Source organism: Salvelinus fontinalis, unplaced genomic scaffold (genome assembly GCF_029448725.1).
Source record: "Salvelinus fontinalis isolate EN_2023a unplaced genomic scaffold, ASM2944872v1 scaffold_0097, whole genome shotgun sequence".
Taxonomy (NCBI): Eukaryota; Metazoa; Chordata; class Actinopteri; order Salmoniformes; family Salmonidae; genus Salvelinus; species Salvelinus fontinalis.
In genome coordinates, this window is record NW_026600306.1 from 164,327 (window position 1) to 181,847 (window position 17,521).

The 17,521-nt window shown below is 43.5% G+C and overlaps 1 protein-coding gene across 1 annotated transcript in view; it reads right to left on the minus strand.

Moving 5' to 3' along the window:
• LOC129843065 (zinc finger protein 345-like) overlaps nucleotides 1–17,521 on the minus strand; it is a 65,436-nt gene that overhangs the window by 13,982 nt on the left and 33,933 nt on the right. Inside the window, exon 5 of the mRNA XM_055911819.1 lies at nucleotides 4,866–5,043. Coding sequence (XP_055767794.1) covers nucleotides 4,866–5,043 — 178 coding nt within the window. The remainder of the gene's footprint in view (nucleotides 1–4,865; nucleotides 5,044–17,521) is intronic.

The window sequence follows — 17,521 nt, forward strand, 5'->3', positions numbered from 1 at the left end:
AAGAGGGGAATGAGTCAGGTTACTGGTAGAGAGCCATTTCCTGGTCACGCGCATTTCACATGATAGCGACCTGTGCTTCTCTACACAGAAAGGAATTCTCCGGTTGAAACGTTATTGAATATTTATGATAACAACATCCTAAAGATTGATTCTATACTTAGTTTGACAAGTTTCTTCGGCCTGTAATATAACTTTTTGAAGTTTTCGTCCGACGTTCGCCTGGACCTGCACGAGCGTTTGGATATGTGTACTAAACATGCTAACAAAAGTAGCTACTTGGACATAAATAATGGACATTATCGAACAAAACAACAATTTATTGTGGAACTAGGATTCCTGGGAGTGCATTCTGATGAAGATCATCAAAGGTAAGGGAATATTTATAGTGTAATTTCTGATTTCTGTTGACTCCAACATGGCAGAGAATTTTTTTTTCTGAGCGCCGTCTCAGATTATTGCATGGTGTGCTTTTTCCGTAAAGTTTTTTTGAAATCTGACACAGCGTTTTCATTAAGAACAAGTGTATCTTTAATTCTATGTAAAACATGTATCTTTCAACAAAGTTTATGATGAGTATTTCTGTTATTTGATGTGGCTCTCTGCAATTTCTCTGGATATTTTGGAGGCATTTCTGAACATGGCGCCAATGTAAACTGAGATTTTTGGATATAAATATGCACATTATCGAACAAAACATACATGTATTGTGTAACATGATGTCCTATGAGTGTCATCTGATGTAGATCATCAAAGGTTAGTGATTAATTTTATCTATATTTCTGCTTTTTGTGACTCCTGTCTTTGGCTGGAAAAATGCCTGTGTTTTTTTGACTTGGTGGTGATCTAACATAATCATATGTTGTGCTTTCGCTGTAAAGCATTTTTTAAATCAGACACGATGGGTAGATTAACAAGATGTTTATCTTTCATTTGCTGTATTGGACTTGTTAACGTGTGAAAGTTACATATTTCTAAAAAATATTTTTGAATTTCCCGCGGAATGTTGTCGAGGGGTTCCGCTAGCGGAACGCATGTCATAGACAGGTTTAAGGGGTATTTGTGTGTAGATTGAATCAGGCTGTAACGTAACAAAATATGTAAAAGTCAAGGGGTCTGAATACTTTCCAAAGGCACTGTATATAGCCATGTTATGAAGTATGAAAAGGCTTGTTCAGTCACATGTCATGAATTCACTATAACATCATCATATTTATATACATTTTATGGGTTTAAAAGTTATTTTTTTTCTCAGACATAAATAAACAATTCCAGGTGAAAGCCAAAGGCCATAGTTGTAATAAAATAACAAATTAACTGGCAAAGCAGCAGAGCGAGGCCCACATCCAGCAACGTCATAAGTCACGTTTTGCAGCTGTTTCAGTAAAGCACTACAGGGAGAGAGAAAACTCCACTGGACTAGTTTCAATGTATGGAATCACTTCAGAGTTTCTGGATTTTGGGTAAACTTCTCCTTTAACCTCACTAGGGTAGGGGGCAGCATTCGGAATTTTGGATGAAATGCGTGCCCAAAGTAATCTGCCTGCTACTCAGGCCCAGAAGCTAGGATATGCAAATTAGTAGATTTGGATAGAAACCACTCTGAAGTTTCTAAAACTGTTAAAATAATGTCTGTGAGTATAACAGAACTGAAATGGCAGGTGAAAACCTGAGGAAAATCCACCCAGGAAATGCTTTTATTTTGAAATGCCTGTTTTTCCATTGAAAGCCTATCCACCATACAAAGACTTATGACGCAGGTCACTAGCTCTATTGTAGAAAAAAGCTGCCGTGAGCAAGGCAGTTAACCTGCAACAACTGCTCCCCGGGCACCGATAACGTGGACGTCGATTAAGGCAGCCCCCGCACACTCTGATTCAGAGGGGTTGGGTTCAATGCGGAAGACACATTTAGGGTGAATGGATTCAGTTGTGACTGACTAGATATCCCCTTTCCTTTCCCATCCCAGTCCTCCTTTAAGACTCCATAATGTTTCATCATTAGATGCTACAGTCCTCCTTTAAGACTCCATAATGTTTCATCATTAGATGCTACAGTCCTCCTTTAAGACTCCATAATGTTTCATCATTAGATGCTACAGTCCTCCTTTATGACTCCATAATGTTTCATCATTAGATGCTACAGTCCTCCTTTAAGAGAGATCTTTGATGAAAACCTGCTCCAGAGCAGAACCTGCTGCTTGAACAGAGTTCTGAGTATAGGGTCTGAATACTTAAGTAAATATAATATTTCAGTTTTGTATTTTTTGATAAATTTGCAAAATTATCAAACAAAAATGTTTGGTATTGTGTTTTTAGAAAAAGGCTGTAATGTAACAAAATGTGGAAAAAGTCAAGGGGTCTGAATACTTTCAGGAGGCACTGTACTCTCCGATAGCAACGGCCAATAGCAGACCACTTCCTGTATCAGGGACATAGTTGCTCCCGTCTTCCATGTGTGAAAGGTAACCTGGTGAATATCATAGAATCAGGGTTCTGTTAGGTAACCTGGTGAATATCATAGAATCAGGGTTCTGTTAGGTAACCTGGTGAATATCATAGAATCAGGGTTCTGTTAGGTAACCTGGTGAATATCATAGAATCAGGGTTCCGTAAGGGAACCTTCAGTTCTATTTCAGTGACTTGTTAGTCTCTCACTTTGGGGATATAGTCAACTACTACAGAGCTCATATACTCTCTGATGCCAAGTCTAGACAGGATCATCCCTCAGAGGTCCCCACTCTACTCACCGTATGTGTAGTGATGTCCAGTCAGTAGAACCTCATGAAGGTACATCACCACAACATGCTGCATTACAGATCTCTTGAACAGAGATGCCTTTGAACAATGCCTATGTTGTAGCCATACCTCTGGTGGATTGAGCCATCAAGCCCTCCGGAGGTGTCAGATACTTGCTACTATAGAACCTCATGAAGGTATGGGGGTGTAACTCATTATACGGATATAATGGCTAAAGTAAAGCAGTTTTAAACAAGATAAATCTAATTTCTATTCTTTCCAGCGGCTCCAACAGCAGAAATGGCCTCAAGCAAAACATAAAAATCCCAGGATGGGACTAGCTGTTTGGGTACTGGGCGTAGGTGACCCTTCATAAAACAACAGATCAGGGGGTGTTCCACTGTATAGTTGTTGCAGCCTAAATGGCAGCCAAATACACATTTATAGTTGAAAAGGCTTTCCTTCGTTAGAAGGCAGAGTAGCTCTGAAACAGAGCAACAAAGGGGCCGATTTGTGTCTGATCTCACCATCTATTAAATACACTATGCTATAGTAATTATTGTGCTATAGTGAGTGTGTGGCTCTAGAACTCTGAATAGAGTTTATTCTCAAGGAGAGCGGTCACGTGTGTTGAGAAGCAGAGGATCACTGGTTTGAGCCTGGTATGGGGACAGGGACAGTGGAGGAATTTCAACTGTTCGCATCAGTTACACATTTTATGAATAAAGTTAGTCATTTCCAAATGAACCATGTTCTGTAAGGTCAATATGTTGGAGTTCAGGCTTTATTTGACCTGTTAAAGTAGGAAATGAAATTAACTTTGTCCATTACAGAGATGGAGGTCAAGACAAAAAAAAGGAGCTTGTTTTAAAATATATATTGGCCTATTTAACAAGTTGTGTAGATCAGATATTAATGAAGCAATACAGACCACATTGAAGTGTCTGGAGTTTAGTTTGTGTGTTCTACAGTCTTGTAAAGAAATGGGGTCTTGACTGGGACAGGCAATCCATAATGTTTTGAGAAAAGGTTTTTGTAAAATATGCATCTTGGATCATCTTTTTTATTTTATTTATATATTTATTTAAATTAATTTTATCCCCTTTTCTCCCCAATTTTCGTGGTATCCAATCGCTAGTAATTACTATCTTGTCTCATCGCTACAACTCCCGTACGGGCTCGGGAGAGACGAAGTTCGAAAGCCATGCGTCCTCTGAAGCACAACCCAACCAAGCCGCACTGCTTCTTAACACAGCGCGCCTCCAACCCGGAAGCCAGCCGCACCAATGTGTCGGAGGAAACACCGTGCACCCGCCCCCCTCGGTTAGCGCGTACTGCGCCCGGCCCGCCACAGGAGTCGCTGGAGCGCGATGAGACAAGGATATCCCTACCGGCCAAACCCTCCGAAACCCGGACGACGCTAAGCCAATTGTGCGTCGCCCCACAGACCTCCCGGTCGCGGCCGGCTGCGACAGAGCCTGGGCGCGAACCCAGAGACTCTGGTGGCGCAGCTAGCACTGCGATGCAGTGCTCTAGACCACTGCGCCACCCGGGAGGCCCAATTGGATCATCTTTTAACTTTCTCTCTAAAGCAAACTTTCATCAAGGGTTTATATGGTCTATTGGTTTCTCTCTTTTCATTGGCAGAATCATTTTTCAGTGTTATGATATTCATAACATCCATATCCACCAGTCTATCTTCCTGTCAACTAACAGGACTCTGCTGGTTGTCCTGGTAACAGATACCAGTCTATCTTCCTGTCAACTAACAGAACTCTGCTGGTTGTCCTGGTAACAGATACCAGTCCATCTTCCTGTCAACTAACAGAACTCTGCTGGTTGTCCTGGTAACAGATACCAGTCCATCTTCCTGTCAACTAACAGAACTCTGCTGGTTGTCCTGGTAACAGATACCAGTCTATCTTCCTGTCAACTAACAGAACTCTGCTGGTTGTCCTGGTAACAGATACCAGTCCATCTTCCTGTCAACTAACAGAACTCTGCTGGTTGTCCTGGTAACAGATACCGGTCTATCTTCCTGTCAACTAACAGAACTCTGCTGGTTGTCCTGGTAACAGATACCAGTGGGCAGATCTATTTTACTTGTTCAAACTAAACCACAGCACTTACTTTGATGTGTCAAATCTGATCCTTTCTTCTCTTCTCCTCCTCTCACAGTTACACTCAGCCCCGTTGTTTTCCTGCAGTCCACCAGCAGCACAGACAACCTCTTCATACCCAGCAGTAAGGCGCTACCGGGAGAGGCACGACATGGGGACTCCGGGAGGGAGGAAGGGCTAGCGTTGTCCTGGTAACCATAAAGAAGGGACACAGACAAATATCATTATGGATGCTGATGTCACTGTTGTCATGAAGTGCTTTACAAAAACCCAGCCCAGACCCCGATAGAGCAAGCTGTATGCTAGACCAGACCAAGCTGTACCATCTGGTGTTCTGATCTGGAGAGACTCTTCTCTGACTCATCAGCATCAGGATGTTGTTGAGGCTCCCCAGAGGATCCCCAATAGTCATGTCTCTCTCCTGTGTGAATGAGAACATCAAACAGATAGTAAACTTACGACCGTCTATTACAATCATAGGGTCTTACAAGAGGCATTAATCTCTCTAAACAGCCTAAAATGCAAATGTTAAAGGGTCGTTCCACTAAATGGGTTCCTTTTGCATCCCTTTGATATTTTAAGTATAAATGATGCTCCAACATTGCATTTTAAAAGCCTGTTATACTAGATGAGATGCACTTTAATGTAGACCACATGGATAATTTAATAAATCTAATTTAAAAGTCCCCAAAATATATGTACCAATGGCAGATTAAAACTAACAAAAGGCAGATGGCCCCTTTAACAATTCCTACAGTACTGAACAACATATTCAAGTGTAGAACTTCAGTAGAATGCCCCTTTAAACGCCACATTAGTTCAACAACGGCATAGTGTGTGTCCCTGTTTAAGACAGTACTCACTGGTGTTAATCTGATATTCTGTCTCCTCCTCTTTCACTCCCAAAACGTCTTCCTCCTTCACCTTTATTGAGATAGCATCCTCTTCCTCTCTAAAAGGTTCTTCCTCTGTTTCCTCTATAACACCCTCTTCTTCTTTCACGACAATGTTCAGCCTCAGAGCTTCTTTCTGCATACAGCAGACCTCTTCTTCTTTAACGGGGGAGGAGTAGTTTAGTGAGCTCATGGTCTGGGATGTTAGAATTAGCGACTAGCCTAACGCTAGGCTCAGTATCAATGTTTAACAACTTTGAAAATTGAACAAGCAAATTAGGTTAAAGTTAACCAGTTGATACGTCAACTGAACTGCGTTAACAACACTGAGATTAGCTAATGTACATTAACATGGTCTAAAGCGTCAATCTTTCTGTTTAATGTTGGCTAGCAAGCTACCGAGGTGGTTGAAAGAGTAGCCGCGTTGTTGTTCCTGAAGAAGCGTCCGGTCCAGTAAATTATACGTCACGCAAGAATCAACACCTGAAAGACGCATATCGCCATCTGCTGTCTGGAGTGGGTAACGCAGTTTGGAAACAATAGTTAATACACTTTCTGTATTGGAAAAAAACGTCAGAATAATTTAACAATGAGCTGATATATTGTAAATGATGAATACATACTTCTATGAATAGGTAGTGTTTTAATAAACATTTGCTCTGTTCATTTTTCACATTCGTTTTTATCTAGATGTGACGGTACTATTCCCTTAAAGCTACGCTCTTTAAGATACCAATCATCCTGTAAACCAGGGGTGGGCACCTCCAGTCCTCGGGGGCCTGATTGGTGTCACACTTTTTCTCCCTCCCTAGCAAACACAGCTGATTAATCAAACTGCATTCTAAACTGAAGATTATGGTTAGGTGATTATTGGAGTCAGGTGTGTTAGCTGGGGCTGGAAGCTATGATCCCTAGTTGTCACTAGTTAAATCCCCTTCAATCAGTGTAGATGAAGGGGAGGAGACAGGTTAAATAAGGCATTTTAGGCCTTGAGACAAATGAGACATGGATTGTGTATGTGTGCCATTCAGACGGTGAATGGGGAAGACAAAATATTTAAGTGTCTTTGAACGGGGGATGGTAGTAGGTCCCAGGCACCGGTTTGTGTCAAGAACTGCAACGCTGCTGGGGTTTTCCAGCTCAACGGTTTCCCATGTGTACCAAGAATCATCCACCACCCAAACAGTGGTGTTTAAGATGAGGCAGAACGATTTGTTTTTTCATGAGCATGGCCTTAATTCTATTACAGCATATTGGATAACTGTCATTCATATTCCATTCACCCTGTTCAATGTAACAGCAATAGGTTTAGGCTACTACATGATACTAGAATTTTCCCTATACCCATCATGAGATTGCTACAACCTAGCCTATGAATGAAAGTTTAGAATGTAGGTGCACACAGGTCGAGATAGGTTTTTTAGGTGAGAGACAGTCTTGAAGACATCACCAACTAATGATCATGGTCCAAACACACCGAGACAGTCGTGAAGAGGGCACGACAACAACTTTTCCACCTCAGGAGACTGAAAAGATTTGGCATGGGTCTCCAGATCCTCAAAAAGTTCTACAGCTGCACCATCGAGAGCATCCTGACCGGTTGCATTACCGCCTGGTATGGCAACTGCTCGGCATCTGACCGTAATGCACTACAGAGGGTAGTGAACATCACTGGGGCAAAGCTTCCTGCCATCCAGGACAATTATAAAGAAAGCCCAAAAAATTGTCAGATACTCCAGTCACCCAAGTCATAGACTGTTTTCTCTGCTCCCACACGTCAAGCGGTACTGGAGCACCAAGTCTAGAACCAAAAGGCTCCTTAACAGCTTCTACCCCCAAGCCATAAGACTGCTGAACAATTAATCAAATGGCCACCTGGACAATTTACATTGACCCCACCTCCATTTGTTTTGTACACTGCTGCTACTTGCTGTTTATCTATGAAATGTCACTTCACCCCTACCTACATGTACAAATTACCTCGACTAACCTGTACCCCCGCACATTGACTCGGTACCAGTACCCCCTGTATATAGCCTTGTTATTGTTATTTTATTGTGTTACTTTTTTATTATTTTTTACTTTTGGTCATTTGCTCATTTTCTTAACTCTTCTTGAACTGTACTGTTAGTTAAGGGCTTGTAAGTAAGCAATTCACTGTAAGGTCTACACTTGTTGTATTCGGCGCATTTGACAAATAAAGTTTGATTTTATTTGACAAATTCAGGTATGTTTATCCCGTTTTTTTCTGTTTCAGAAACGTTTGTCTCTAGAGAGTTGAAACACAGCAAGGAGTCATCATGCCAGGTAGTCCTGAGGCATGGTCCTACGGCTCAGGTCCTCCGAGAGAGAGAAAGAAAGAAAGAAAGAGAGAATTCAAGAGAGCATACTTAAATTCTAACAGGACACCGGATAAGACAGGAGAAATACTCCAGATATAACAGACTGACGCCAGCCCCCCGACACATAAACTACTGCAGCATAAATACTGGAGGCTGAGACAGGAAGGGTCAGGAGACACTGTGGCCCCATCCTATGATACCCCCGGACAGGGCCAAACAGGCAGGATATAACCCCACCCACTTTGCCAAAGCACAGCCCCCACACCACTAGAGGGATATCTTCAACCACCAACTTACCATCCTGAGACAAGGCCAAGTATAGCCCACAAAGATCTTCGCCATGGCACAACCCAATGGGGGGTGCCAACCCATGAATACGGCTGCACAGTATTGTCTCTTCTCGATGGCGGTTATGATATCGTTTAGTACCTTGAGCGGGGTTGAGGTGCACCCATGACCAGCTCGGAAACCGCATTGCACAGCGGAGAAGGTTCATGCTGAAAGAGCTCTGATAGGTTGGAGGATGTCCTCCGGAAGTTGTCATAATTACTGTTTAAATCTATGGAAGGGCTTGAGAACCATGAGCCTCCAAGGTTTTGTATTGAAGTCAATGTACCCAGAGGAGGACGCAAAATATATGTTTTATTCAATTATTTGGTGATGTGATTATATGTAGTATAGTTTTATCCATAAAATGATTTTATTTTAATGTTTTACCAATTTATTTTATTCTGAAACTCACTGAAAATCCCATCCCACAATTATGTCATGTTGGCTCGATGTCCTTTGGGTGCAGTGGAGGCTTCTCAGAGGAGGAAGGGGAAGACCATCCTTCTCTGAGGAGCCTTCACTGCACCCAAAGGACATCCAGCCAACATGACACAATTGTGGGAAGCATTGGAGTCAACATGTGCCAGCATCCCTGTGGAAGGCTTTGGACACTTTGAAGAGTTCATGCCCCGACAAATTGAGACTCTGCTGAGGGAAAAGGAGGAGGTTCCTAGTCCATATTAGGACGTTTGTGTCTCTCCAAATGTTTGGTATGATCAGTGTATATATATATAAAGAAATTATTGCATGACCAAAAGCACAATTCTATTTTTGTAAAAATGAGACAAGAGTACGAGCATATGTGTGTTCTCTCATGAACTTTAAGTAGCCTGTATTTGATGTGATATACTCCTTTCGAGACAGGATTGTGTCAAGGCATAGATCTGGGGAAGTGGACCAAAACATTTCTGCAGCGTTGAAGGTCCCCATCGTCTTAAAAGGAAGAAGTTTGAAACCACCAAAACCCTTCCTACTGCTGGCTGCCCGGCCAAACTGAACAATCGGGGGAGAAGGGCCTTGGTCAGGGAGGTGACCAAGAACCCAATGGTCACTCTGACAGAGCTCCTCTGTGGAGATGGGAGAACCTTCCAGAAGGACAACCATCTCTGCATCACTCCACCAAGCAGGACGTTATGGTAGAGTTGCCAGACGGAAGCCACTCCTCAGTAAAAGGCACATGAAAGCCAGCTTGGAGTTTGCCAAAAGGCACCTAAGGACTATCAGACCATGAGTAACAAAATTCTCTGGTCTGATGAATGCCAAGGGTCACGTCTGGAGGAAACCTGGCACCATTCCTACGGTGAAGCATGGGGTTGGCAGCATCATGCTGTGGGGATGTTTTTCAGCGGCAGGGACTGGGAGACTCGTCAGGATCGAGGGAAAGATGAACGGAGCAAAATACAGAGAGATAATTTTAGAAAACTTGCTCCAGAGCACTCAGGACCTCAGAATGGGGCAAAGGTTAAGCAAAGGTTAACCTTCCAATAGGACAACGACCCTACGCAGAAAGCCAAGACAATGCAGGAGTGGCTTTGGGAGATATCTCTGAATGTCCTTGAGGGGCCCAGCCAGAGCCCGGATTTGAACCCGATTTAACATAACATAACCTGAAAATAGCTTTGTAGTGACACTCCCCATCCAACCTGACAGCGTTTGAGAGGATCTGCAGAGAATAATGGGAGAAACAAGAGGCTCCTGCTGCTGCTGTCCTCAAGGGCAAATTGACAGATTTTTCACCTAGTTGTCTTTGGGATTCAAACCAGAGATCTTTCGGTTACTGGCCCAACACTAGTAACCGCTAGGCTACCTGCAGCAGGAGCCCCATGTTGACAGGAGAGCCCACCTTTATTTTTCCCTCATTATGAACATTCATATTGGTCAACAGTCAACCTATTGTGTGTATTGAACATTAATATTGGACTGTAGCTGCTAGCTAACTGGCTACTGATCAACCTATTGTGTGTATTGAACATTCATATTAGACTGTAGCAGCTAACTAACTGGCTACTGATCAACCTATTGTGTGTATTGAACATTCATATTAGACTGTAGCAGCTAGCTAACTGGCTACTGATCAACCTATTGTGTGTATTGAACATTCATATTGGACAGCCTTACCTGTATAGTAGCACCACCACCCATCAGCCCATTCTCTTCTTGACGTCAAAGCTGCAGTGTATTGTTGGTATAGTTTTTGATGAATAATAATTCAAATTGTGAAAATAGAAGTGTACAATTTATATATATATATATATATATATATTTAATCAACTTTAAGATACTGTTTGCCTCTATGCAGATGTAGAAGCTGAATAGGAATATACATTATCAATAAATAGTTGATTGTTCTTTTTTCACATCATACTAAGAATACTGAGCCACAACCTGTAAATTTGACCATACTATTCCTTTAAAGCCCCTCTGTCAGATATAAATCATCAGAGTGGGAAACCAACTGACATGGAAACAATGAAGCAAATGGATCACTATCAGAGTGTATTATGACATCAGATAGAACTACTCAGACATTCCAAATCAGGCTTCATCCATATCATGAAGGTGGATATTGATCCAAACATTTCAAAAGTAATGACCGGGCTGACGGAAACAGGATATGCCTGTACAATTTTATTAATGCAGATAGACAATTTGTTAGTTTGTTAGACATGGTGGGGTCTTTTTGTGTCAGTAAAAATGTATGAGCAAGAAATGGCGGTGGAAACTCATTTATCCACAAATATTTATATACTAAGCATCACATCTGTTTTAACTTGGAGTCACGTGATGATATGTTGTGTGGTCCTCCCTCTACGACTTGGGAAACCATGCAGTTTATTAGGCTACAGATGAAATAAGTTATGAACTTCACAGGGTGGTGAAACTGCCTGTGATGAGCTTGATGCTCCTTTCCAATACATTTTGAGGGTCTTATTCTGGTGACATGATGATTGATGCTTGGTTGCCATTTGACAAATAAAATAATATCTCTCTCATCCATAATAATCTCAACATGTAGGTAGCCTACCAGCACTGTATATGTGAGCTGCTGACTACAGTGCACGGGACAAGAGCACGTTTTCTATTTTACACAAGTTTTAAAACCATCAGGGGAGTTGAAAATGTGATGGAAACCAATTTCACTTGTATTTTTCATTCGGTACATGGGAATTTAACAGGAAACAATATTCTTCTTGTGCACTACGTCATAACGCAAAGCCTTTTATCCGCAATAAGTCTGTTTGATGCAAACATTTCTGATGGGAAAATGTGTATATTGTTTTCTGCAGATTTGAGAATATTCACATGGAAATCTGGCGCAAATTGCATGGAAACTTAGCAACGAAAGTGGATATTGATCCAACACCTGCCACGTATTCAAACCAGCCCACTGGGCAGACGTCAGTTCAACATCTAGTTTCTATTTACATTTCTTTGATTCGTCAACTAAAGTGAATTCAACATGAAATCAACACAAAATGTCACCTGCCATTGGATTTAGGTTGCCAGTTCGTGAAAAATTAAAAATACCTGATGTTCATGGCTTTTTCAAAATCCAATCAGTTTTCCACATTAATCAAACATCATCACATGGATTTGTTTTGTTGAAATGACGTGGAAACAAAGTTTATTCAACCAGTGGGAGGTTTGTAAATGACCACAGGAAAAGAAAACAAAGAAGTCGTCATTGAGACAATGATAAACAGCAATCCGTGGGAGAGTTGAGGTGGATATTATAAAATACGGATCTGCTGGTGTCCAAGTCAAACCAAGATTCTTTATTTCTGAGCTCAGAGAGAATAACAGTTACACAGCGCAGTGTAGACAGTCTGAATTGCTGAAGCATTGGGTGATGAGCACACATCTTTATAGTTTCCTGTTCCTGGGAGGGACTTTATTCATACAAGGACGCAGGTGCAGCTGGTTTGCAACGCAGGATGATACTCCCAGGAACAGGAGATTATAATAGGTCAGTTTCACAAGGTTAGTCTGTGGTGGTTAATTTCTGTATTACCAAATGAGGAGAGACAAAGTTCACACACCAATCAGAGTTATTGTAACGGGTGACGCTCTCCTCATCCTCGGAAGAGGTGAGGAGAGAAGGATCTTCAGACCAAAACGCAGGCTCAGGGAAATAAGCCATCTTTATTATAAATTACGATGGCACACGAAACGAAACAAACACTTTCAAAACTACAAAATAACAAAACGACGTTGACGAAACCTGAACATAAACTTATATAACTAAACATAAACTTACGTACAGGAAACAGACGACATCGAAACGAAAACGAAACAAACAAACGCTACAGTCCAGTGTGGTACGAACAAACATACTGACACAGGAGACAATCACCCACAAACAAACAGTGAGAATGCCCTACCTAAATATGACTCTTGATTAGAGGAAAACGCAAACCACCTGCCTCTAATCAAGAGCCATACCAGGCAAACCAAAACCAACATAGAAACAGATAACATAGAATGCCCACCCAACCTCACGTCCTGACCAACTAACACACAAAACTAACATAAATAGGTCAGGAACGTGACAGTACCCCCCCCACAAGGTGCGAACTCCGGACGCACCAGCACAAAGTCTAGGGGAGGGTCTGGGTGGGCATCTAACCACGGTGGTGGCTCAGGCTCCGGGCGCGGTTCCCACCCCACCATAATCCATCCTAACTTCCTCCCTCCAAGAATGTCCACCCTCTTTTTCCCCCGACACAATTCTCTTAATAATATACCTAATAAGGATAACACCGGGACAGAGAGATAAATCAAGATAGAGGGATAGATAAGAATATAGAGGTAGATGAAGATAGAGAGGGAGATCAGGATAGAGGGGCAACTCCGGACTGAAAGGCAGCTCCGGACAGAGAGACAGCTCTGGACTGATGGGCAGTTCTGGGTATTTAGCCTTTTCAGGCTGAAGGGCAGCTCATGGCTGACTGACGAATCTCGACGCTCATGGCTGGCTGACGGCTCTCGACGCTCATGGCAGGCTGACGGCTCTCGACGCTCATGGCAGGCTGACGGCTCTCGACGCTCATGGCAGGCTGACGGCTCTCGACGCTCATGGCAGGCTGACGGCTCTCGACGCTCATGGCGCTCTGACGGCTCTGGCTGCTCATGGCGCTCTGACGGCTCTGGCTGCTCATGGCGCTCTGACGGCTCTGGCTGCTCATGGCTCGCTGGCGGCTCTGGCAGATCCTGTCTGGTTGGCGGCTCTGGCAGATCCTGTCTGGTTGGCGGCTCTGGCAGATCCTGTCTGGTTGGCGGCTCTGGCAGATCCTGTCTGGTTGGCGGCTCTGGCAGATCCTGTCTGGTTGGCGGCTCTGGCAGATCCTGTCTGGCTGACGGCTCTAGCGGCTCCTGTCTGGCTGACGGCTCTGTAGGCTCATGGCAGACGGGCGGCTTTGCAGGCTCATGGCAGACGGGCGGCTTTGCAGGCTCCTGGCAGACGGATGGCTCAGACGGCGCTGGGGAGACGGATGGCTCAGATGGCGCTGGGGAGACGGATGGCTCAGATGGCGCTGGGGAGACGGATGGCTCAGATGGCGCTGGGGAGACGGATGGCTCAGATGGCGCTGGGGAGACGGATGGCTCTGGCCGGATATGGCGCACTGTAGACCTGGTGCGTGGTGCCGGAACTGGAGGCACCGTGCTAATGACAAGCACCTTCCTACTAGTGCGGGGAGCAGGGACAGGGCACACTGTATTCTCAGAGCCTACTCTATCCCTGATGCGTGGTACCGGCACCGGTGACGCCGGGCTGAGGACAAGCACATCAGGATTAGTAGGGGGAGAATATATAGTGTGTACAAGGCTCTGGAGACGCACTGGTAGCTTAGTGCGTGGGGCCGGAACTGGAGGCACCGGGCTAGATACACGCACTACAGGGAGAGTGCGTGGAGGAGGAACAGGGCTCAGGATACGCACTGGTAGCCTAGTGCGTAGTGTATACACTGTAGGTACTAGGCTGGGGCGGGGAGGTGGTGCCGGAAATACCGGACCGTGGAGGCGTACTGGCACTCTTGTGCATTGAGCTTGCCCAACCTTACCTGGTTGAATACTCCCGGTTGCCCGACCAGTGCGGGGAGGTGGAATAACCCGCACCGGGCTATGTAGGCGAACCGGGGAAACCATGCGTAAGGCAGGTGCCATGTATGCCGGCCCGAGGAGACGCACTGGAGACCAGACGCGTTGAGCCGGCCTCATGACACCTGGCTCAATACTCAATCTAGCCCTACCAGTGCGGGGAGGTGGAATAACCCGCACTGGGCTATGCACTCGTACAGGAGACACCGTGCGCTCTACTGCGTAACACGGCGCCTGCCCGTACTCCCGCTCTCCACGGTAAGCCTGGGAAAGTGGGCGCAGGTCTCCTACCTGCCCTTGGCCCACTATCTCCTAGCCCCCCCCCAAGAAATTTTTGGGAATTACTCACAGGCTTTTTTGGCTTCCGTGCCAGACGCGTTCCCTCATAGCTCCGGTTCCTCTCCCAGGTAGCCTCTGCTCTCCTCAGTGCCTCCACCTGTTCCCATGGGAGGCGATCCCTCCCAGCCAGGATCTCCTCCCAAGTGTAGCAACCCTTTCCATCCAAAACCTTGTCCCATGTCCATTGCTCCTTTCTCTCCTGTCCCTTACTCCGTTTCGTTTTCCCTTGCCGCTTGGTCTTAGCGTGTTGGTGGGTGATTCTGTAACGGGTGACGCTCTCCTCATCCTCGGAAGAGGTGAGGAGAGAAGGATCTTCAGACCAAAACGCAGGCTCAGGGAAATAAGCCATCTTTATTATAAATTACGATGGCACACGAAACGAAACAAACACTTTCAAAACTACAAAATAACAAAACGACGTTGACGAAACCTGAACATAAACTTATATAACTAAACATAAACTTACGTACAGGAAACAGACGACATCGAAACGAAAACGAAACAAACAAACGCTACAGTCCAGTGTGGTACGAACAAACATACTGACACAGGAGACAATCACCCACAAACAAACAGTGAGAATGCCCTACCTAAATATGACTCTTGATTAGAGGAAAACGCAAACCACCTGCCTCTAATCAAGAGCCATACCAGGCAAACCAAAACCAACATAGAAACAGATAACATAGAATGCCCACCCAACCTCACGTCCTGACCAACTAACACACAAAACTAACATAAATAGGTCAGGAACGTGACAGTTATACTTAAACTACATCTTTAATAATAAGATCTTTGCAATGACTTTCAACAATTCACTATTTCTAATGAACCGTTGAGAGTGGCAACACAATGGCTACTGAGATCTTTTATAGCAAAGATCCCCCCCTTGGTCGACATAAACCACAGATATTAGGAACAGTTTACAAAGCGAGACTTTATAATGAGAAAGGAGTATCCTGTAGCCAGATAGCGTTCGCTATAATTTATCATTCAGTTTGGTCCCTAAGACGAGGTTCTAATCTCTTTCCTGGTACTTCATAGCACAAAAAAAACAACTCATCCAATGGCATAACTCAATTGTCAACTCTAGATACTCCCATCTCAAGTAAAACCCCTTCTTGACCCCACTCCTGGACAAGCTCACTGAGGGGAGTGAGCCTCTAGGTCATACACTATCCCAGGATAAGTGCAACATCAGAGAGGACATACAATGGTTCCAGACACTGCCATACACCTCCCCCCAATGCCAAAGGAGGGAGTGACTTGCGCACAGACATTGTGGAAACCAGTAATTGGTTCCCCATTAATCACACCATCCCTTCACATAGTTTAACAGATACATTCACATATGAAGACAATGTTCCCTCCTGTCCTCTTCCCTTCCTGATATTCTGCATAGCACCAGGGACATGTAAAAGACAAGCCTGACCTCTCCCCTCTCTGGGCCCCAGGTGACTGAGCCCCAGCTGAGGGAAGAAGTGCAACTGCCATCACCAGAGTCCGAAGGGATACATTCTAATAACAAGTATATCACATCAGCATATTATGCAGATAAGACATCTTAATTATCTATGTTACCCAATTAATTCTGATTCATCCACCACAAGACACATATGTGGACACATACAATTAACATTTTGCATTACAGAGTCTGTGAACATTTTCATTTCATTAACCTGTCTAGGATCAGCGTGGCGCTAGCGGCACACCCCCCCCCCCCCACTGAAAAACCAGTGCCGCGAAATTCAAAAAAAATATTTTTTTAAAATATTTAACTTTCACACATTAAAGTCCAATACAGCTAATGAAAGACACAGATCTTGTGAATCCAGTCAACATTTCCGATTTTTAAAATGTTTTACAGGGAAGACACAATATGTAAAGATGTACATCTATTACCTAAAAACACATTAGCATAATCCACCATCTTTTATTTGTCCACCAACACCAGTAGCCATCACCAATTCGGCTAAACTAAGATATTTATAGCCCCTAACCAACAAAAAAACTCATTAGATGACAGTCTGATAACATATTTATGGTATGGGATAGGTTTTGTTAGAAAAAAGTGCATATTTCAGGTAGATGGCATAGTTTACAATTGCACCCACCGTCACAAATGGACTAGAATAATTACAATGAGCAACGTGTTTACCTAACTACTAATCATCAAACATTTCGTAAAAATACACAGCATACACGAATCGAAAGACACAGATCCTGTGAATACAGACAATATTTCAGATTTTCTAAGTGTCTTACAGCGAAAACACAATAAATCGTTATATTAGCTTAGCACATAGCAATTAGCAGCCCAGCATTGATTCTAGCCAAAGTGAGCGATAAAAGTCAACATCGCCAAAAGATATTAATTTTTTCACTAACCTCAGAATTCTTCCGATGACACTCCTGTAACATCACATTACAACATGCATATACAGTTTGATCGAAAATGTTTATATTTAGCCACCAAAATCATGGTTAGACAATGTGAAATGTAGACAAGCTGGTAAAGAAAAAGTCCTTGCGCCACTTAGACAGTGATCTACTCTTATACATAAATACTCATAAACGTGACTAAAAAATATAGGGTGGACAGGGATTGATAGACAATTTAATTCTTAATACAATTGCGTTATTACATTTTTTAATTTATCCTT